Source organism: Stigmatopora argus, chromosome 14 (assembly GCF_051989625.1).
Source record: "Stigmatopora argus isolate UIUO_Sarg chromosome 14, RoL_Sarg_1.0, whole genome shotgun sequence".
Lineage (NCBI taxonomy): Eukaryota > Metazoa > Chordata > Actinopteri > Syngnathiformes > Syngnathidae > Stigmatopora > Stigmatopora argus.
Window position 1 is genome coordinate 13866165 of NC_135400.1, and position 23590 is coordinate 13889754.

A 23590-nucleotide genomic window follows, 5' to 3' on the forward strand; every position below is an offset into this window, starting at 1 on the left:
TATTATCATTGTTATTGTTATCATTATTACCATTACTATTATTATTTTTCTTCTAACATTTCGTGGTGGAACAATTATTTGTAGGATGTATGTTTCCAGTCGAAACTTTGTGATGAAGGCATGACACACTAGATTAAAATACTACATGTTAGAATAGACTTCCGAGTGTAAAATTACTCTTTAAAATATGATCAGGTTCGTTTTAGCTGTTGAATTTGTAAAACTATGTGATTGTCAGGGTAATGAAGGAACTTTCTTCCTCGTGTTTTGACTTTAACCTTCTCAATGGCGACGTTTGAGCCATTAAATAAGAATATATTATGCTTAAGTACGCGGTGATAGCGGCCCGGCGTGGAGTGGTAGGACCCGGCCAACGCTGTCATTTCTCGGGGAAAAGCAGCAAACAATTGCGGACGGAAGACAGGACCGAATTTGCTCAACACGATTGTCTCACGAAGGAGGCGTCTCTCTACATACACGTAACATATATTAATACATTCATCGTTTTAGTTTTAATAACAATAGTGGTGTTTTTTTGTTCGTTTGAATGGGTTTTTGCTGTTGTTGTTATTGTTTTTGAACCAGTGTGTACTTCCTTCCGGTCGTGAATCAAAACAAATATTTTATTATTATTTGTTTAAACATATTTTTATTTTAATAAAAAAAGAACACGTTTTACATTCGACCAGGAATCATTTTGATAAATTTATCAAGGTATCAAAATGCTATCAAATTACTGTGTCATAGTAAAGCTCCTCAAATCACTCAAACTATTTCCTGGTGCTTAGATTAGTACACCCTGTATTCACATTGTTATATTAAATTCATGTTTTTTACCCTCTCTTTCAAAGTGGCCCTACTGCCTTAAGCGATGCTCCTACTGCAACTTTAACAAGTACATCCCTAAAGGTGACAATAACCACATAGTGAGCCAATGTCTTCAACAGGAAGTAGAGACACTTCTGCAACTCAGTCAGGTGTCAAGGTATGTTCTTTTTGCACCTCCATTATTATTCAGAACACCCACATTGCATCTGCTTTGTCTTTTCAGCATTACCTCTGTGTTTTTTGGCGGTGGTACCCCAAGCCTGGCGCACCCCGCAACTGTTTCAGCCATCTTGGAAGCGGTTTCTAGGCGTAGTAGTCTGGCAGACCAGGTTGAGGTCTCACTTGAAGTAAATCCCACTCCTGAAGGGATGGCAAAACTGAAGGATTTTAGCCATGCTGGAGTTAACCGTTTCTCTATTGGGGTCCAGGTAAGGGTCAAATGTTTAACAATGCAGTATTCTCATTTTATAACAAAACAAATGGCTGAGTGTTAAGACCCACCGTATGCATGCATGTACATCTATGTGTATGTATGTATATATGTGCTTATATATATATGTATGTGTGTGTGTGTGTGTATATATATATATATATATATATATATATATATATATATATATATATATATATATATATATATATATATATATATATATATATTTTTTTTTTTCAGCAACACGCTTATTTATATATTTATTCAACGATTTATTTATGAAGTTACTTATTACCTATCGATTTATGTCTAAAATGCCTTTCCTATTTCTGCATCCTCACCCTCTTGCTACTGTGACAACGAAATTTTCCCAAATACGGGATGAATAAAGTTATCCAATCCAATCCAATAACATTATGCCCCCATTTAACATATCAGCACTGGAAATTTTAGCATTCGTTATGGTCTTTGTAAATAGATATTAATAAATTAGCAATGTGTCTTTATTGGTGGCAAATTTGTTCCCACTGTGGTAGCGTGACTGTGTATTGCCACCTTAATCATTTATTAAATTTCAATTATTCATGCACCACACTCACATTTGTGTTGTGTGGTGATTTATAACGCCCCTTTTTGCTGGTACAGGGACATCTAGTGGCTGTTATAAATCTCAGAACCGTTTACAGTTATAATAGTGTTCAAATTGATAGTGACTATTAAAAGAATTTACAGTGATACACAATTTTGGTGATAAAAGCCATAGTAGCCTGAAGAACGGAGTTAATATTTTCCACACAGTGTTTAGGACTCACTGGATTCATCAACATTCACTTCCAAACAATCATAACATAACAATTCTCTCCACAGTCTCTCCTAGATGACGACTTAACCAATCTGGGCCGCGACCACGGTGCTCGGCAAGCCCTACGAACTCTCGAAGAAGCTCGCAAACTGCGCCCCGGGAAGGTGTCTGTGGACATCATGTTCGGGCGACCCGGCCAAAGCGCGGCGTCGTGGGAGGCCGAGTTATCAGAACTGCTGCCAGCCTGCGATGACCACGTGTCTCTTTACCAGTTGACACCCGAACGTGGCACCCTGCTGTTTAAACAGATACAAGGGGGTGAGGTGACGCTTCCCGGCGACTACGATATGGCAGAGATGTATGAAAATGCCAGAAGGATGCTGCACCAGCATGGCTTTGAGCAGTATGAAGTGTCGAACTTTGCCAGAAACGTGAGTTGCTTGCAGAACTCCAACTGTAATCTTTATTAATTGGACTAAAAACTAAGTCAACTTTCTCCACAATTTTCCGCAGGGTGCAGTTAGCCATCACAACATGAGCTACTGGAAGGGAAAACAGTACATTGGCGTCGGTCCAGGTAATCTTCTAGTCCAGGGGTGTCAGACTCGGGTTGGTTCGCGGGCTGTGTTAACGTCAACTCGATTTGAAATGGATTAAAAGAACTGGATTAAAAGCCATGAATATTCAGTTTTTATAGATCTAAAACAATGTTTATTTTAGCTTTTTTTATATATATTTTTAGATTTTACAAAATGATTTTTAACTAAAAACAGAAAAAATGGATTAAAAAATGACTATTATTGATTTAAAAGGGGGAAAATCAGGAAATTTAATATACATCTATACTCTTCATTTTAATTTGATCCTAAAACAGAAAGTCGGCACTCATGATTTACTTTCCCGGGCCACACAAAATGATGCGGCGGGCCAGATTTGGCCCCCGGACCGCCACTTTGACCCATGTATTCTAGTCAAAGCCGTGATCTTCAAAAGTATCGCTCGCTATTTCCTTTGTCCTAACAGGAGCGCACGGGCGCTTTGTTCCTCTCAACGAGGGCTCTACGCAGCGTGAGGCTCGCACCCAGACGCCGGATCCCGACATGTGGATCCGCGAGGTCCGGCAACACGGACACGGGACCCGGAGGAGGATTCAACTAGGCCGTCTGGAACTGTAAGCTTCTGCAGTCCACGCTGAGATGTGTAGCGTGCATTACAAGATGTAACAAACCGTCAGTTGACAAACATTTTTGAGGTCACTGCGTGTCCTTTCAATCATGCTGTCCATGTGAAAGAATTTATCAGCACGTTGACAGGCACTGTCATGTTCCTGTTATTTCTGAAGTCGAGTGACTATTCTTTTTGTTGGTCAGATTGGAGGAGGTGTTGGTGATGGGCTTGAGGATGGCAGAAGGCATGACTCACAAGGTGATGCAGTAAATTCATTATATCAGTTTACCACATTGTCAATCAACTTTACTCATGTTTACAATAGTTTACATTTACATGTTGATAGAATGTTAGACAGTGGTTCCACAAGGCTCTGTCATAGGTCCACTATTTTTCATCCTAATTTACTGGTACGTGCTGTTAATTTCACAATTATTTGCTATTATAGTCGAAAAAGCATTCCATTAGGCATGTTACACCGTTCACAGATTGAAGTCTATTATTATTTTACCTGTTAATAGATAGATAGACAGAGATTCCACAAGGCTCTGTCATAGGTCCGCTTTTGTTTACATCCTAATTTATTGGTACCTGCTGTTTATTGGCACAATTATTTGCTATTATAGTCGAAAAAGGGTTCCATAATGGCACAATTATTTGCTATTATAGTCGAAAAAGCATTCCATTAGACATGTTACACCCTTCACAGATTTAAGTCCTTTATCATTTTATCTGTTAATAGAAAGATATACAGAGGTTCCACAAGGCTATGTCATAGATCCGCTATTGTTTACATCCTAATTTTTTGGTAGATGCTGTTAATTTCACAATTATTTGCTATTATAGTCGAAAAAACGTTCCATAATGGCACAATTATTTGCTATTATAGTCAAAAAAGCATTAGGCATCTTATATGGTTCACAGATTGAAGTCTATTATATCTGACTTCCCCTCATGAAATCCCTTTATGAGATCAATTTGTTATCTTGTTGCTACACTGTAAATGTCCAAATATATATAGTATTTAATTGTACATGTTATTGCATTTCCTAGCACTGGCAGCTGTTCAGTCCACAGCTAGGACTTACTGACATCTTCGGTTTATCTACTGACGTCCGAGAATTCCTCCGCCATGGCCAGCTGACCCTTGATGACGGGTATTAACTCCACCAAATTGTATTTTTTTTCTTTTTTCTTACACTGGTGCCAGAATCCCATCGCATGTTTGTTTTTTCTCTGGTCTTTAGAGGACTGCGATGCTCCCGAGACGGTCTGGCATTATTGGACAGCATGCTGCCAAATCTGCTGCTAGAACTGGAAAGAAAATTCCCCTCGAGAGCTCTCAAAGGAGCATCAGCCAGTTCACAATGGTAGTGTTGGTTTTACCTCAAGTATCTGTTCGATTCAATCAAATAAGGCATAATATGACAAGTTAAATATTGAAAGACAGTCATGACTTATTGGACATATTATGCCATTTGAGAAATGCTTTCATTTAAGCTATTTTATTGTGTGTGTGTGTGGGTTGTGTGGGTTTGTTTATACGTATGAGCTGCCATGACCTGAATATTGATGATCTCATTATGTTTTCCCAAAAGAAAACATGCATTAGATGCACTTATTAGAATCTTGAGAATGAATTAATGCGAGCACTATCTCCTCATGTCTAATGTCAGTTAGTGTCACAAATGATACTAAAAAATATCGGATGCAATTTAATGATATATATTATTATAATTACACTATTCAGTTTCAAACCGTTACCACGACAAATTAGGAGTGGAGGACCTATTAAAAACATTACATCACAGCATTTACAAGGAGGATTCTAGTTTAATACTGAGATATAGGCTTTTGTAATCTAATCTTGAGGTTTTCCTTTTCGCAATGCTGAAGATATTCTTCTGCATTAATAAGCCATAAAATACACTTTAAATAAAAAATCATGTCTTAGTGGAAAAATATGAATCTTAGGTTAAAAAGAGCCAAACTATATGTAATGCAGTGCATCTTTTCATCGTTTTTGTCTACTGCAGGGGTGTCAGACTCGGATTGGTTCGCGGGCCGCGTTAATGTCAACTCGATTTCATGTGGGCTGGACCATTTTAGATATAATATTTAGATTTTTTTTATAAATGGATTAAAAGAACTGGATTAAAATCCCTGAATATTCAGCTTTTTATAGATCTAAAACAATGTTTATTGTAGCTTTTTAAAAAATATATTTTTAGATTTTACAAAATGATTTTTGAACTAAAAACACAGAAAAAATGGATTAAAAAATTACAATTATTGATTTAAAAAGGGGAAAATCAGGAAATTGAATATACATCTATACTCTTCATTTTAATTTGATCCTAAAACAGAAAGTCTGCACTCATGATTTACTTTCCCGGGCCACACAAAATGATGTGGCGGGCCAGATTTGGCCCCCGGGCCGCCACTTTGACACATGTGGTCTACTGTCTGTAAAACATATATAATAGAAAGACGTAAAGTCGGTCTGCAAATTAAAACAACCCAAAATATTAATGTTGAAAGAAGTGTATATTTTTTGGAGGCGGGAGGCATATTGCAAAAAGCCAACTTCCCTTCTATATTCATTAGACCACGTATTTGCTGAAATTTAAAAAAAAATATTTTAAATATATACATTTCCCATTGTAATGAAGTGGTCCAATGATTGCTGACTCACAGTGACGCCTCCTCCTCGGTTCTCATCCTTCACATGCGTCGGTGCGGTTGTGCACGCCAACAACGCATCTGTTATTTTATAACGCTAAGCTTCTGTCCTTTTTTTATCTGGACTTTCTCATCGCCAAAAACACATACGCACACACTCAATGAGCTGTTTTTTTTTGCATCACTGCCTGGAAAGGGCGGACTTACAATCTTGGACTTTATATGGAATCCACGTCATAAATGTAGCCAAGAAGGTTTTATTATAGCATCTTTTTCGTCGGGATCGTAAGAACGTAGCGGGAAAGTGCAAAATGAAAAGACCAGAAGTGTTTCTTGATTCATATTTTTGTGGTTTTAATGTCTTCAAGTCAGGTTAGAAATACATTCATGTCATGTGATTGGACAGTTTTGAAATGAACAAGCACATTATGTACAAAAAGAAGGATTGCACCGGTCCAGCCAAGTGCGATACAGAGTATAACTCCTTACATAATACAACATTGTAGCGTACTACTACAATGGGTTTCTGCGTAGAGGGGTCGCGATTCATTGAATCTGACACCTCTCGGGTTTGTTGGGTTTGCCGCACGATCCAAGCACCAGCTGCAGATCGCTGCCAAAGCTGGGTCGCCGTGCCAGAGGGTCCACGGCGGCGCAAGGCGCGTCCCCTCGCAGGCACGACGACTGGTAGGTCACCATGGAAACCAGTCTGTGTCGAGAGGGACCGGTCTCATCGGGCAGGCCGCCCATGACGGCCAGCTCTCGGAACACGGCTTCCAGCGAAGTGCCGCGCTTGGCCGAGGTTTCGAACATGGCCACGTCACGGGTTAGCGTCGCGGCGATCTCGGACACGCCGACGACTCGCTGAGCGTCCAGATCCGATTTGTTGCCGCAGACGACAACGGGCAATCTGGCCTTACGTTTGGACTTGAGCAACTTGTTTTTGGCCAGTCGGATTTCACTGAGAAGTTCATGGACCTCGGCAAATGATTCTCTGTTGTCCAAGCTGAATACGAGAAGAAAGATGTCGCCTAAAGATGAAGGAAAGAAAGAACATTTACTTTTTTTTACAAATATGTCCTGTGGCTTTATATCATGAAGACAAAGAAAATCAGCTTTTTTTGCCGGCTATAGAGTAGAGCAGCCTACGATTCCTGCCAAATGTCCCAGTTAAAATGGATTGGACGTCTTTCGCAATTATCGGCAGCCAATTATGTCTAAATTTGAAATATTTTCAGATTTCTGTAGTCCTCCATGATTGGATTCCTTACTGAATTTTCTTAATTTAAAATTCCACCTGTAAAATATCATATTTACTCTTCACTATTGGCATGAAAATTATTTTTGTTCTTTCAATTAATACAAACAATAAAATTACTATCAAAATTCCTGTGGGGTCTTCAAAGTCTTAAAATTTACTCATGACCATAAAGTTTCATGGAATTTATTTTTCTTTTAAATTAAATTGAAATGAATGCTTTTATTGTCATTATGCAAGTATAATGAGATTTAAAGCTCTCACCACATAGTGCATAAATAACAGCAGACGTCAAATAAATCAATAAATAAATACTAGTCCATTTTTTTTTCATCTGGTAGGATTTAAATTCCTGAAATTTCAAATTAAAAACTTGAAATTGTGTCAGAAACATTCTCAGTCATATTCTGCAAGAGTAAGCCATTAAATTTGCTGAATTTTACAATTATTTAAGATGAGGCAAAAGTCTTCAATTTCAATTGCAAATAATAATACACAGAAAAATAGCAGTTTTCCTCCTCTTTAGTCCCACAGTATAAATAACAAAACTGGATTTAAAAGTTTATACGATTTAATAATATTCACCAGTGAGTATGGACAGCCTCCGTTTTGCCGGGAAGTTCCTCTCCCTGGCGGCGTCCAAGAGATCCACCTGGTACGTCTCGGTCCCGACGCGGAACAGCTTCCTGTGGAAGTCCTCCGCGGTGGCCTCGTAGTCTTCTCGGAATTCTTCCCCCAGGAAGCGCCGGACTATGTTGGTCTTGCCCACCCCGGGTGCGCCCAAAACCACAATTCTGTGGCAGTTCTGGGGCTTGACTATACCCGGCGCTACTTTGTCCTGCTGCTTCCATCGCCCTTTGACGCTTTCTAGGAGACCCATACCCGTTTTTGATAGGTCAGACACCTTGGGGTGCTTCTGCCGGCCGGGCGACAGATGAGGATGCAGGTTGGCGAGCGATTCCACGGGAAGATGTAACTTCTCGCTCGTGGTCATCTTCAGCTGCGTTCAGTCAGACTCCTCACATTTGTTTGGCGATGTCTGAGCGCCGTTCGCTCACTTGGCCATGTGCACTGCGAGTAGAGCCCGGTCTGGGTTTTTCTTTTTTTTTATATACACCCACGTCAAGCGTACGGCCTGCGTCATCCGCCTGCATCCAGGGAACATGTTCCTTTTATAGAAACAAATCCCTCCTCTTCTCCTATTTGATTTGCTGGGAAGGTTCCTCGACTCGTTCGTGTCCCACTTTTCTCACTTTTACCCCCAAATGTGTTTGTTGTCTCATAACGGATCAATAGATTGGCACCCTGGCCCAGAATCTTGTTGTCACGGTTACGGGAAGGATGAGAGTCCTGAGTAGTACATGTTTTTTTTCTCTCTTGCTGATGCTTGATGGGCATTTGGATACTTTCTGTTACATTTATGTGATTCTCTAACCAACATCATATTTTCTGAGATGGATTAACTTTCCAAGCTGGTTTTAGACTACTACTACTAGTAGTACGACTACTACTACTAGTACTATGACTACTACTACTAGTAGTACGACTACTACTACTAGTACTATGACTACTACTACTATGACTACTACTACTACTACTAAGACTACTACTACTAAGACTACTACTAGTACTAAGACTACTACTAGTTCTATGACTACTACTACTACTACTACTAGTACTACGACTACTAGTACTACGACTACTACTAGTACTACTAGTACTACGACTACTACTAATACTACGACTACTACTAGTACTACGGCTACTACTATGACTACTACTAGTACTATGACTACTACTATGACTACTACTACTAGTACTATGACTAGTACTATTACTACTACTACTAGTATTATGACTACTACTACTAGCACTATAACTACTACTAGTAGTACTATGACTACTACTATGACTACTACTAGTACTATGACTACTACTAGTACTATGACTACTACTAGTACTATGACTACTACTAGTACTATGACTACTACTAGTACTATGACTACTACTACTAGTACTATGACTACTACTAGTACTATGACTACTACTACTAGTACTATGACTACTACTACTAGTACTATGACTACTACTACTAGTACTATGACTACTACTAGTACTATGACTACTACTACTAGTACTATGACTACTACTACTAGTACTATGACTACTACTACTAGTACTATGACTACTACTACTAGTACTATGACTACTACTATGACTACTACTACTACTATGACTACTACTACTAGTACTACGACTACTACTATTACTACTACTACTACTAGTGCTACGACTACTACTATAACTACTACTACTACTACTACTACGAATGTGCACATAGTATTCATGACATCCTGCACGAATTCAATGGCCTTTTGTTTTAGGTTAACATATTTTATATATATATATTTTTAGAGCACTCTTGGTTCCAGGGAACTAAAATTAAGTAATGTGAGGAACTGTGTCTAACCCCAAAATAGAGCATTACCACCATCCTGTGGCATCTACAGGAAAGTCTTTGAGCTAATACCTGTGTATTGTACAATTCTTTATTATATATTGATATTTTTTATTATATAACTCCCTACTGCGTAGATGTATTATCTAGTCATCATATCATGCCCTGCCCAAGTGGCAATCACGAGTTGCAGAGAAACAGCTCACTCACTTGACCATGATTCACCGAATGCGATGAGTTCTCTCAGTCAGGGTTATTTTCTACCCAACGTCACATTACAGTCATCATTTATTCAAGAGCACAAAATGGCATTGTGTTTGTTTCCTTATGAAATCTGAAAAGAAGTCTAAAACAACACTAGGAATGGGACACTAAAGAATAGAATCCTGCATGTCTAAGAGTTGTTCTCCATTCCGTTCCTTTCAGGATTTGATGTGCCGTGTGTTTAGAACAATCAGCGGCCATCTTTGGGGAATTTGTACGGTGATTGTTCCATTCAAGATTCCACTAGAAGAATGTGAGCAAGGTGGAATGCGGATGTTGTTGGATTGTCCAAGTCATGATGAAAATGTTCAAGTCTAAACCGGTCGTCAGCTTTGCTCAGTACTGTACGATGAGCTTTTATGTTGTAAAATCCGTTTTTTTCCATCCATTGGTGCTCAAGAGGATGCGCAATTATGAGATGTAAAGTCAACCCAATTTTAATACTTGAAAAATGGATCAAGACATATGTTTAGTGAATGAAGACTATCGCAGCGATAAATGTTTTATACCAACACTGTTGTTGGAATTTGTGTTTTCTTTGTCCGGTTTTATGAATTTATCTTCATAATTCCTTCACCATTTCAGACCATGGACCTCAAGTTCAAACTCCATTTTATTAGACCCTCAAACAATTTCTTACTTGCATTTCTCCCATTTAAACCCATGAAATCTTCTGCAATTACAACTTCCCCGCTAGAGGGCACTAAAAAAAGGAATAACATTGCCATAAGGGTCAACCCTTAAAGAATATACCTAGTGTGAAAATAATCAGTGCTACGCCCTGAACATGACTCATTGTTTTGGCTTTAAAATATGTTCAACATGATGTTTACGTGCCCCTCCGTACCCCTTCCTCCAGCTTCCTCCCGTCTGGAATCGCCCTTCCTCTTTGCGTTGACCTCCACGGGCCTTTGTTGGGAAACAAAGAATGCTTAGGCATCTGTTTTGAGGAGAAATAAAAAAGTTGCCAGGGAGGGAAGAGTAGGAGTGCTTTGTTACCAGACTAGCAATGAAGTCCAACTGGACCGACCTGATCGGCAAGAATCAAAACTAATTTAAGGCGACTCACGCTAATTTAGATGTTGGAACATCCCTCCATTTTGTATTTCCTGAAGCCTTAACCTCTAGAAATTTTCTACACAAGAGTTTTTCCAAGGAGGAGCTGGTATTTCCTGTACGTCCGGCTCCGCCGAGACTTTGCCGGCGTACTTCCGTAACGTTTCCTCCACTTCTCACAACAGGCATTACCGGCCCGGCTACGTAGCGATGACTAAAGCCAAAAGCCAATAAGGGTGAAGTGCTGTATTATGCATAAGGATGGGACTTTGGACAATATGCCATTAGTGCTGATGAATAAGTAAAGACTTTCTGTGGAGGAGGAAATGGGGCTCTCAGTCAAAACGACAGTGGGACATATCGCTTTTAGAACGTGTTGTAAATTTAATTTTCTGCTATTGGTCTGCCATAAACAACTATTTTGATTGGGGATTAATCACAAATTATTTTTTGCCATGAGTTGACACTGGGCTTTCAGTTTTGGATGGAAATTGGAATGAAAGATTGTTTTGATTGAGAAAAGTTGCACTATTTAATGTTATTATTACTGGAGAATTTGCTTTGTTACAGTGATTAGCATCTGCTTTCATCAACGATTTAAGAAATAACACAATTGTTTTTCCCTTGAAAAAAAATTCTAGATAAATAAAGGTTAATTGCTGTTATCATTTTTTATTGAAAATTAATGCTAATATTTTTTTAAAATCTTTTTATGCACAGGCATTGACAGCAATGAAGATCAAATCAATTCAAATTCATGTTTTTCAGTGCTGTTCACTGCAATAAATGTCCAATCTACTTGGACTGGACGTCTATCCCTGTCAATGGCAGCTATTGAGTTAAAAATTTACTATTTACAGGCTGAAAAAATGATTTGTAAATGTTTTAGTTCAACAACGTCTAAATGATTAATCGACTATTACAATATTCCTCCATTCCTTTGAACAATTAGTTCCTGATTCGCCGATTAATCATGGCAACCCTACTCTATCATATTTCTAAGAGCACAAAATAGGAAGAAATTGCCACTCAGACTGGAAAAATCGCTTTATAGACTTTAGAAAACTGTAAAATTAATCAAAACCAGCCCTAAAAAAAAATCTAACCTTGGCCATTGACTGCCACAGACGTCCAATCCCTTTCAACTCGGGAGGTTTGACAGTTGGATTAATCGTCTATCGTCTTCAATGGCAAAACAAAGGTCATCGTTCACTGTCAGCCCTCCAAGTTCAAATCGTTCCGATTGTACTTTAGCCAGCCCTAATGGTAATGAATGAGTTAAGTCTGACTCTGCATGCAGTTACAAATCACTCCTCCCACCCTTCCCTCATCATCTGCGTACTTTAGTGTGTTTTTCGGGAGAGGTAAAGGGGACCAGCTGCCTTTACGCTGCACTGCTTTACTTACATGTAAACATTGCAGTTCGGAATTTGTTTTTTTTAAACACGAATTTGGACCCCGATTGATATTTTCCAGACTCGGAGTCCTGGTTGGGACATGACGAGAGGCGGAGGCACATTTTGATCTTCTCTCCGCCTCCTCTTCAACTTGGAAGCCTGACGCTGCCATGTCATGAAGGTAAGAGGGCAGACGGCAAGGGGAAATGAATTGAAATGCCATTTTTACGCGGAAAAGCCACGTTTTTAACTTATTTACAAGTCACAGGAACGATCGGCTGAGGTAGTTGTTTGTTTTTTCATCTCTTTCGGATCTTTGATCCAACGTCCCAGGCAAATTCGACACGGACAGGACAATGTCATAAAATTCCTGCTTTAAAAATGGCTGTAATTCATTCTGACATGACATTTTTTTCCAATTTAGACATCAACTATAGGAGATTTACCTTCATTAGAAACGATTTTATTTCCTTGTAATTTATCAAGAATAACTGTAAATATGTTTTGGAGAGTAACTTAACACGAGATAATGTTATTTGTTAATAGATTTGTGTTCCGGGGTTTTAAAAAAAAAATGTTTACATTTTGATTTGGCGTTATGAGACTAACAGGAAGTGCACCACCTGAGTTGGGATGACGTCACGTACCCACATGGACTGACTTCTTTTCTTGACTAATTGATTAGATTGTTACCCAACCTTTTTTTGTTTTTAAATGATTCCCCTTCCATTTTTCGAGAAAATTTCGAGAAAATTGTCAGTGCACTTAAGCGATCAATTGTGAGCTAATACAAGATTTATAGCCATGAAAAAACAAGGACCTACAGGATCCAATAAACGTCACTTACTTGAAAGGGCTAATAATAATATATATTTTTTAAATTGGTCGTTTCCCCCCTTTGATTTTTGCTTTCCTTCGTTTGATTATCAAAAAGCTATTTCCTTCTTTGAAAACGATGACGTCAGATGCTGGAACGGTCGAGGTGCCATTTTAAATATAGATGCAAATGTATTACATCATGACAATGACATTACTTTTTAAGTGCAAGTTAAGTCACCCATTTGAACTTTTACAACAACTTAGAATGCCTTCATTATTTTCCTTTCGAGATTTTCTGTAACGTGTCAGTGCGAATTTTGAATATTAATTTATTAGAAGATAATTTTCTAAGCAGCTGTCAACACAGGTGAACATTCTCAGTCTTAATTGTTAGCTTTTTTATGTTTCTTATTGTATTTATAGTTTGTAGTACATGATCACTTTCAGGGTATTTTTTTTAGCTACTACCTAAACCAAAATAAGTTCAATACTCATCTGTCAATGTACATGCCAATCAAAATGGACTTTTATTTTATTTTTTTAATATATATATAGCCATTTCGACACCTAAATTGATAGTATCAGACTTATTGTGTCTTTTGAGTATGTGTATCTCTTTCGGAAAATGATCAGTTCATCCACACTAGCCAGTGTCAAAGTGGCGGCCCGGGGGCCAAATCTGGCCCGCCGCATCACTTTGTGTGGCCCGGTAAAGTAAATCATGAGTGCCGACTTTCTGTTTTAGGATCAAATTAAAATGAAGAGTATAGATGTATATTACATTTCCTGATTTTCCCCCTTTTAAATCAATAATTGTAATTTTTAATCCATTTTTTCTGTTTTTAGTTCAAAAATCATTTAGTAAAATCTAAAAATATATATAAAAAGCTAAAATACACATTGTTTTAGATCTATAAAAAACTGAATACTCAGGGATTTTAATCCAGTTCTTTAAATCCATTTATAAAAAAATATATATAATTATTATATCTAAAATGGTCCGGCCCACATGAAATCGAGTTGACGTTAACACGGACCGCGAACCAACCAACCAGTCTTGACACCCCTGGTCTAAAGTGTAGTAGCCTAACATAACTAACGGATGGCATAACGGGCAATCAAAAACATCTCCCCCTGTATTTCCGTAAAAGAAAGCTTGTTTAACTGAGACTTCTTGGAAACAATGGATTATGTTTTGCACCGTAATCACTTTGTATAGTCCCTATAAAGATGAGCTTAAGTGTCCAATTTCAGTTATGCTGCAGCGTAGCTTTGTCTCACTGAAACTCCCTCAATTGTTATTTCCTCCCCGTATTTTTCATTCACTTTGGGCAATTATATTTTTCCATGACAACAGAGTAGTAATTAGTGTCAGCCGCGCAGTTGTCAGGTTTGAACTTTAGAATATTTAAGGAATTTGCCCAACAACTCGGGGAACACCGTGCCTCATCCTCATCAATCACCATTCGGACGTTTTAGAATGTTGACAAAGTTGTGTGTTTTTGGGGAAGATTCAAAACTCACTGTCTTATTGGAATCTTTGGACTTTGAATTGAGACAAATGAAGCCTTTTTTTATTCAATGGGGCGCGTGTCTTTAAAAAAAATAAATAATAAGTGATTCTGGCTGGTATTTGTGTCTCATAATGTTTTTCCTGCCCAACAGAAAGCAACTTGTGGCTATAACTGATGTGAAAGATTGGATCCATCTCACCTTTTTTCTAAACCGCTGCCCTCATAGCCACTTCTATATAGAGCTCCACTTTTTTTGTAACCCCTCACTAAAGTGCCGAACACTACCGCCACCATGACGACCTCCTCGCTGCGCCGTCAGATGAAAAACGTGGTCAACAACTACACGGAGGCCGAGAAAAAGGTGCGCGAGGCCACGTCCAACGACCCGTGGGGCGCCTCCGGCTCGCTGATGGCCGAGATCTCCGACCTGACCTACAACATGGTGGCGTTCCCCGAGGTCATGGGCATGGTCTGGAGGCGGCTCAACGACCACGGCAAGAACTGGCGCCACGTTTACAAGGCACTCAACCTGCTGGACTACCTCATCAAGACCGGCTCGGACCGCGTGGCGCAGGAGTGCCGGGACAACATCTATTCCATCCAAACCTTAAGGGATTTTCAGTACGTGGACCGCGACGGACAGGATCAGGGGATCCATATACGCGAGAAGGCCAAGAAATTGGTGCTTCTACTGAAGGACGCGGAAAAGCTAAAGAAGGAGCGGACTCAGGCCTTGAAGACCAAGTCGCGCATGGTGGGGGTCTACGACGAATTCGGGGATTTGCCTCCTCCATACCCCGGTGGCCACGCCCATTATTACGGGACGTACGGATCCAGAAGTTTGCCTTCTTCTCTCAGTTGTAAGTAGCAAGACGGGTGAAAAAAATCTTATTTCCATGTGAAAGGTCAGTTTTTTAAGAAGTAATCTTCGGCCTGTGGCGGTTTTAATTTTGCTCTTTGCTTTTGGACTTCTGCATTCTCCCTTTTATAGTCACATGAGCTGATCTGCATTCTGAAATCACAAAAGCCAAAACGAGATGAGGCCCTCGCCCCCTTTTTGTGTGTGCATATATGCAAAAAAACAAAACAAAACCACTATAAGCCAAATTCCCATAATGCTTAGAGGGGGGAAGAAAAAAAAGCCTTGATTATTTTAGGCTGGTGAAAGATCATGTTTCAATGCCCTCAACCCTGAAAATTCAAATGGCTTAGACCACATGTGTCAAAGTGGCGGCCCGGGGGGCAAATCTGGCCCGCCGCATCATTTTGTGTGGCCCTGGAAAGTAAATCATGACTGTTTTAGGATCAAATTAAAATGAAGAGTATAGATGTATATTAAATTTCCTGATTTTCCCCCTTTTAAATCAATAATTGTCATTTTTTAATCAATTTTTAATGTGTTTTTAGTTCAAAAATCATTTTGTAAAATCTAAAAAGATATATAAAAAAAGCTAAAATAAACATTGTTTTAGATCTATTAAAAAAACTGAATATTCAGGGATTTTAATCCAGTTCTTTTAATCCATTTATTTATAAAAAATCTAAATATTATATCTAAAATGGTCCGGCCCACGTGAAATCAAGTTGACGTTAAAGCGGCCCGCGAACCAACCCGAGTCTGACACCCTTGGCTTAGACGTTTTTCTCCTCCATTGGTCGTTAACAAGTTAATTAGAAGCACATTTCCAGACACTCTCCGACCGTTTTACTGCTTCCACTTCCGTTCAAATTTGAGCAAATACACCCCCGTCCTCCTGCCTCAATGTGCGTTCCCTGCATATTTGGTCAGGAAGGTGCGCCAGGGGAAACGTGGCCTCTCCCCAAATTCATCCACGGCACGTGCCTCCATTCTTCTACAGTACAATAGCCAGCGAATAAATCCTCACGCTACGTTGATTTTTGCTTTTAAACGTTCGCCGGGAACGGTAGCGTACGGATCGCACGTCGTCGTCCGTCATCTCCCCTTCCAAACTGGGCCGCACAGGCGTGGCATTGTTCTCGTGGTGGGCCCAGTGAGTGGCCAGAGACGGCAACAAAGAGCCCAAACAACGCGAGCCGGCCGATACATTAACATTCAGCGCAGGCTCCGGCACCTTTCTGACCCGGGGACTCGGCCAAAAGTGTTTTGTTTACGCTCCTTCTGTCAATGCGTTTCCCGCTGGCTCAAACACTCGCTGCCCCTCTCCTTTCTCCAGCCTCCTCTTCCTCGCCACATCTCGCACCGGATATGGAGCAAGCTCGGCCAACCACCACGGGGGAGGAGGAGCTCCAGCTGCAGCTGGCCTTGGCCATGAGCCGGGAGGAGAACGAAAAGGTACGACGACGTGGCCATCAAGTACTACTCCACACGTGGTCAAAATTCCCTTAATAGGGCACTCATTTAACTAATTGGCCTTTAACGACCGATCCACTTTGACAGGGAATGAAATGGGATCGAATTCTTTCTACCATCCTCCCGATCAAAATAAATTGGACGTCTATTGCTGTCAGTGGCAGCCATGAGCTAAATAGCATGGAATTATACGGGCATAAAAACTTTAGTGTTATTGGGGGACGTAACTAAAGTGTATATTTGATTCATTCTGTCATACAAGTTCCCAACCGTTTATCCTCACAAGGGTCGCAGGGGGTGCTGGAGCCTATCCCAGCTAACTATGGGCACCAGCTGGGAGGTCCCCAATTGCAGGGCACAACATTATGGACACTCATTTACGGGGCAATTTAGAGTGATCAATTAGCTTACGTGCATGTTTTTGGGATGTGGGTCGCAGGGGGTGCTGGAGCCTATCCCAGCTAACTATGGGCACCAGGTGGGAGGTTCCTTCAATCGGTGGCCAGCCAATTGCAGGGCACAACATAATGGACATCCATTTATGGGGCAATTTAGAGTGAGCAACCATCTTACCGTGCATGTTTTTGAGATGTGGGTCGCAGGGGGTGCTGGAGCCTATCCCAGCTAACTATGGGCACCAGGTGGGAGGTTCCCTCAATCGGTTGCCAGCCAATTGCAGGGCACAACATTATGGAAACCCATTTACGGGCCAACGTACAGTGAGCAACCAGCTTACCATGCATGTTTTTGGGATGTGGGAGAAAAGCGGAGTACCCGGAGAAAACCCACACAAGCCCGGGGAGAACATGCAAACTCCACCACAATGTGAGTTATAGAAGTTCTCGATTTGGGTCATTCAGAAGAAATCATTCGCCCTGAAAATACGTTTAAATCCTCTTAACGGTAATTAAAATCAATGGGCGTATACCCAGCGTTGACATGAATATTCCCCGTTTTTGCTCATCGGAACGATTAAGCGCCACTGGCGCACGCCACCATTAGTCTGAGAACAGAACGTCTCGGTCTCTGACTCAGCCAGTAATGGCCCTCGGATCCATCACTGCCAATCCAGCCAAACAGGAAGCATGTATTGATCCACGCCCAAGTCGCTCTCCTAATCTTCTCCTCCACCTTACTAGACTCTTGGCGTCCTTCGATAAATCGTCTTTTCTCAGCAAATAAATGATCTCAGATTGTACCTAGAATGCTTCCTCCTAATCCTTCCTCCCCTTGACCTCAGCCTACAACTACGACGGTGGTTGTCGATGAAAAGACTGCAATGCAGATCGCTATGAACCTCAACAAAGAGGGCAAGAAGGTACCACTTCACTGGGTTCAGGGAAAAGAGGAAAACATGCTTTATTTGACTCCCTTCTTCCTCCTCGCATCTTTTTTTTTTTGCACTCCATGGACAACAGTATTCGCACATATCTGATCATTTAATCCATAATCTTGTCCAATGTTTGGGAATGGAATCATGGGAAAATTGAACGCTCAATACAATTGTCCATACAGTGTATTTTGGTTGAAATGGATCACTTTCTCCTAAAAGCGCTTTTTTTGTTTGTTTTGTTATTTGTGGTGAGGCGGAGGTACAGACAATTTCAAAACGTCTTTTTGACATGATGTTACTTTTTGCACTTTTGCAGACAGTCAAGAGGACACAAACCACACTGGAAATTGATGAGGACACTCAACTTAAGTTAGCGCTAAGCATGAGTAAGGAGGCGCACCAACAGGTAGGCTAGAAATTAAACCTGTTCCTATTGAATATTTTAAGAATGAATGAACTATTCCATCAATCATTCTTCTCTTAGTATGTGGGCGCCAGTTTTTATTTTTATTTTTTCACCTTGTTTAAATAGCCAAAAATCATCCCTTAACTCATATAAAGGCTTAAAAAATCTTTTTTTATGTTTTAGTTGCTGGTTTGATCTGTAAATTCATCATCATTGCATACCTGCCAACCTCTGCCGATAACTGCCCTTATAAATTATTATGATTCCCCTTACAAACCCCCAAAAAACCTTACAAACACCGTACGACGAGTCGTACGGTGTTTGTAAGGTTTTTTGGGGGTTTGTAAGGGGAATCATAATCATTTATAAGGGGAGTTATCGGCAGAGGTTGACAGGTATGTCATTGTCAATTAATGTTCCCTCCAAGTAAAATGAAAATAAATACCAAAATAAATAGTCAAATTTGACGTAAAAAAACGCGGCTGACGGTTCAAATACAAACAACACATAGTAACACTATTTACTGTTATATAATATGCATAAAAGATGACTGATTTATCATCCTTTGGCCTCGATGTTTTTCTAATTTTCTGTTTTTTTGTTGTAAAAGTAGATAACTCAAAATGAGCAAAAATTATTTTGTTACCTCCCAACTTTTTGAACAATAGATGCACTTGCAACGTAATCCCAAAATGTTCTGCATGGTGCTTTTCACAAAAAGTGCTGCTGAAATGGCATGCTTTTTAAGATATAAAGAATAAGACTTACCACAATAACACTTTTTCCACCATTAATCTGTTAACAGGAGCAACTGGGTCGCCAAGGAGACGAGTCCATGCTTAAAAAAGCTTTAGAGGAGAGCAAACGTGACATGTCGGCGAAAGGAGGGGTAAGGAATACCTTAACATATTTGACGATGTCAGTGTCATTGAAAGATGAGCATTCGCGGAGAATTTTCCCAATTTCAATTTATTGGATGTCTATCATTGTCGATAAGTTAATGGGGGCTGCTGTTAGTGAGAACTTTAATGAACTAAAATGTTCAAACTGGCTGTCAAACAATTTATGGCATTGTCATTTCCCTGCTTTACAGACCGCTTTCATGGACCTTGTCGATGTTTTTGCACCGCCCAAAGATCATCTAAAAGACAACGTGTGGCAGAAAACCCCGTTAAAATCATCCACTCGTTTGGGCGCCACGGACCCCTGGGATGCCTTGGGTGAGTGTCAAAGGAAAATGAATATTTTACCATTTAATGGAGTCATTAAGTTAGCAAATTGTGATTTAGCATTTTACACAATTGTACTTTGCTAACAGAAACCTTTTAGATAATGAAATGAAATCGCTGTTTGTAAGAGCTATAAAAACTCAAGAAATAAGTTAGACTTGCAATGTTTTGGTCAACTCAAAAATTTGGCTTTTTTGTGGGTAGGGGGATCCAAACAAAATGTCTGCAAGTCCATTTCATCTCTGCTGTTTATTACAGATGGAGGAAGCAGTTCTTCAAAAGTAGATTCTTCCTGGATGGATCCTACCATTCCCAACAGCCCTCCTCCACCGTGGGAACCCAGCCCACCCCCAGTCAACCCTTGGGACCCCCCCTCCGCCAACCCATGGGCCACAGGTGATTGAACTCAAAGCGTGTGTTACATTGACTCATACTCAAATATATATAAGCCAACTATTTTCAAACATTGTTTTAAAAAAAAAAGACTTTTAATGTTGTTGACTAAATTGAATGTTTTAGGAGCAAAACTAGCAGATCCCTTCACAACACCCAAAAAGTCTCTCCGACCCATAAGCCCCTCAGGTAAACAATTTACCCTCCTATTTTGTCCCAATACTTAAAACATAAACGGCACCATTTCACTCATTTTTAGATGACGATTTATTCGACGCCGCCATGGACGGAGGCAAAATCAACGGTCAGAGGGCCGGCACCCCCGAAATGTTTGACTTGTACAAAATAGGGAAGAGTCTGGAGGACACCAAACCTCGCACTCTACAGACCCCCGAGTCTTTCTTGGACCCAGCGGCCGCTTCTCTGGTCAACCTGGACTTTCTGATTTCTTCCAACGACCAATCCAATAGCATGAATCCCTTTCTATCTGGTAATTGCAACATTTCATTTCCAATAGCTGCGAATGAGTGAACTTATTTCCCATTTTTGACCTCCTGGTTTTACCTACAGGTGCAGGCCCTTCCACCACCATCAATCCCTTCCAACCGGAGCCGAGCCGACTGACTCTGGGTCAAATGGGCTCGGGTTCGGGCACTCTGCAGCCTTCCCTCCCTTACAGCGCTTCGCTGCCTCTGCCTAGCAACCAGCCAACAAGCCTCCCGTCGTCCTTCACCCACCCCACCAACAACGGTTTGGAGCTACCCGAACCTCTCCTCCCCTTCTCCACGGGCAGCGCTCAGGCCTCGCAGTCGGCTTTGAACAATCAGAACCCCTTCCTATGAGGAACAATTCAACACAAAAAAGGGGAATTGAACTGTAACCTGAGGGAATTGAGTAAGAATCCCACTTTTTTTTTACCTTCTGGCATAACAATCTAATGGATGAAGAAATAGGCTAGAAATGAAAGTATGTTAACCCTCTCCTCCACCATGGAGGTCTATTCTATACTACCCCTACAATAAGTGAATTCCAAAAAGTTAAAATACCAGATTGAACCCCTTCCCCAGACTAAAAAACCTGATCATCTAACAATATATATATTAATAATTACAAGACAGAAATGATCAGGAAAATAATCAATATTTAGCATACACTCTGCTAAGACATAACACTTCCTATTTTCATTCTTCTTTTCTGGACAAATTTGTCAGTGGAGGGAACAGCGCAATAAATGGAAAGCAGCAAAAAATGGAGTAACAAAACTGTTCCAAAAACAGTCTGCAATATGACAAACCTGGAACTGGAGGAGTCAGTGTTACTATATGGTGTAAAACACCTTTTCATGCTATTGCTAAGTGGCTAACCAAACAAAATGTATAAGTTGTTGCCGTTGCACTTTGGCCTTTATTTCCACTCAAAGGTTTTCTAGCTTTGTGTACTCAACAATCCTGTTGCACACTCAGCTGTTTGTGTCACTACCATTTGCTGCTGCTGTTGTACAGCACTGTTGCAAAAGCATCCCTAAGGGTTATATTTTGGCTAAATTAGAATATTATTTGCTTTGCACGGGGTGAAAGTGCTTTAGGTTTTACACGTATCAACACTGCATTAGGAGGGTTCAACAGGAGCTTTTGGACTTAAGTTAGCTTTAATGGCTGACCACAGAACCATAAATCACATATTTGGTTACACAGGTTGATTTATTTTTGCCATCCAGTGGAAGAACGTGTTTCGGAACATTGTTCTGTCAATTGACAAGGATACACTACTAGTAGTTAATAAAATAAATAACATTATGTTGACTCATGACTTGACCTTACAGGCTAAAATGACTTAGCCCCGGATGAAATGTCAGTGTAGGCGCCCCTTTTTACGCTGATTGAATGTCACTTGACGGCAACCGTTTCCATCCAAGTTAACACCTCCCGTAGTCCCGTTCCAGTGCGAGCGCTCGCTTCCAGCGTGGTGATTGTCTGAGTAGCGCAGGCTACCACGTCATCCAACCGAAACAGGGACTGCATTTCCACTAGGCTCATTGTGCAAGGCATGTCCCTAAGGGGAAACATGAGTTAAATGGCTGCAGGCTGCCATAATGGACATTCATCCAATGCAGGGTTGTGATGTTTGACCTTTTGTTGAAGATGACAAGCACAGAAGCATCTCGTAGGGCTTCGTTGGAGATCACAGACAGAAGCTGGATGCACGACGATGCCACCTGAAAGATGTTGGCCGAGTCCACCACAAACTGCAAACCAATGAATGTTATACAAACGGTACTGTGTTTATCGGGCGTAAGAGCGTATGGGAGCAGCAATTACAATAACAGAGGAGCAATCGGTGAAGTAACTGGGCCAGATTGGCCCCATGCAGCCTCCAAGCTCCCTCACGGTCAGCTTCTTTCTCCTTAGCTTCAGGTCTGTCAGGTTGGTTCCTACCTGTGGACATATCACAGAGAACTACTACATTTATATGTTTTAAAGTGCAGATAAATAAAATGTAAATAAATGGAATGAAAAAAATGCTTTTGTTATTTTTAATGCAGAACTTTAAGTAGTATGGGAAAGGTATTACAATGAATACATTTCTAAAATTCATATATTTTACCATTTAAAAAAATGATGCTATAAATGTATCAATCATAAATAGGATATAGTAGTATGTTTACAGTTGGCAGAGTCTGTGGACAACCTGCCACTTCCACGGTTCCATGCTGACTGAGAGGTAGACGAAACGTTAAGAAATCAACAGCAAAAAACTTTTTTTCATACTAGTTGTCAAACACGGAAACAAAACTCCAATTGACTATAACCCAATTACTAGTATTTTCAGATTCAACTCTTCCTCATAACAATCCTAATGCTCTCGTCGTAGCTACCTCATGCACAAATGGTTCAGACATGCAAAATATTCATTGCATTTATTCTTAACGTTCAAGGATATTGACGAGACGTTTTAAAAGCAACGTTTTCCCGACCCCCGTAGCCCCGAGGAGTAAGCACGCTCCCTTGCTGCTCATTTGATCCTAAAGGGGGCTGCTTTGGATATTAGCATGTAGCACTTTAGCTTCTGGGAACCATGGTGATGCTCACGTGATCTGTTAACTCGATCGTGATAGGGGGAAACTCGTTCTAGGGATCTCGTCTCCTGATTGGTCAGCATTGTAAACACTCACCACGCCAATCCTTGTTGAGTTTACTAAATCGTTATAGGACAGCTCCT

General features: G+C 40.3%; 4 protein-coding genes across 9 annotated transcripts; 2 read left to right on the forward strand and 2 right to left on the reverse strand.

The window, feature by feature from the left end:
• The first annotated feature begins 114 nt into the window (after window positions 1-114).
• Window positions 115-10743, forward strand: rsad1 (radical S-adenosyl methionine domain containing 1). The gene is made up of 10 exons (XM_077619759.1): window positions 115-479; window positions 852-985; window positions 1052-1256; window positions 2129-2494; window positions 2577-2640; window positions 3087-3234; window positions 3434-3488; window positions 4284-4387; window positions 4478-4600; window positions 10055-10743. The coding sequence occupies exons 1-10, from the start codon at window positions 321-323 to the stop codon at window positions 10059-10061; spliced, it is 1365 nt and encodes a 454-aa protein (XP_077475885.1). The 5' UTR covers window positions 115-320; the 3' UTR covers window positions 10062-10743.
• Window positions 6270-8242, reverse strand: rasd2a (RASD family member 2a). The gene is made up of 2 exons (XM_077619751.1): window positions 7756-8242; window positions 6270-6943 (listed from the first exon to the last, which is right to left on the reverse strand). The coding sequence occupies exons 1-2, from the start codon at window positions 8162-8164 to the stop codon at window positions 6459-6461; spliced, it is 894 nt and encodes a 297-aa protein (XP_077475877.1). The 5' UTR covers window positions 8165-8242; the 3' UTR covers window positions 6270-6458.
• Window positions 10744-12282: 1539 nt separating the features above from the next.
• Window positions 12283-22167, forward strand: epn3a (epsin 3a). 3 transcript variants are annotated; one of them, XM_077619745.1, is made up of 11 exons: window positions 12283-12526; window positions 14830-15538; window positions 16874-16992; window positions 18251-18328; window positions 18660-18749; window positions 19555-19638; window positions 19843-19969; window positions 20237-20374; window positions 20498-20560; window positions 20631-20861; window positions 20942-22167. In XM_077619745.1, the coding sequence occupies exons 2-11, from the start codon at window positions 14971-14973 to the stop codon at window positions 21211-21213; spliced, it is 1770 nt and encodes a 589-aa protein (XP_077475871.1). In that variant the 5' UTR covers window positions 12283-12526; window positions 14830-14970; the 3' UTR covers window positions 21214-22167. The 3 variants fall into 3 exon arrangements, with proteins under 3 accessions (XP_077475871.1, XP_077475873.1, XP_077475872.1); XM_077619746.1 differs by having other exon boundaries at window positions 12521-12628; XM_077619747.1 differs by lacking the exon at window positions 18251-18328.
• On the reverse strand, window positions 22053-23476 carry arl16 (ADP-ribosylation factor-like 16). Of its 4 annotated transcripts, none has more exons than XM_077619754.1 (5): window positions 23312-23476; window positions 23037-23092; window positions 22690-22806; window positions 22501-22616; window positions 22053-22423 (listed from the first exon to the last, which is right to left on the reverse strand). In XM_077619754.1, the coding sequence occupies exons 1-5, from the start codon at window positions 23385-23387 to the stop codon at window positions 22258-22260; spliced, it is 531 nt and encodes a 176-aa protein (XP_077475880.1). In that variant the 5' UTR covers window positions 23388-23476; the 3' UTR covers window positions 22053-22257. The 4 variants fall into 4 exon arrangements, with proteins under 4 accessions (XP_077475880.1, XP_077475882.1, XP_077475881.1 ...); XM_077619756.1 differs by having other exon boundaries at window positions 23060-23092; window positions 23312-23460; XM_077619755.1 differs by lacking the exon at window positions 23037-23092 and having other exon boundaries at window positions 23247-23440.
• Window positions 23477-23590: the final 114 nt, after the last annotated feature.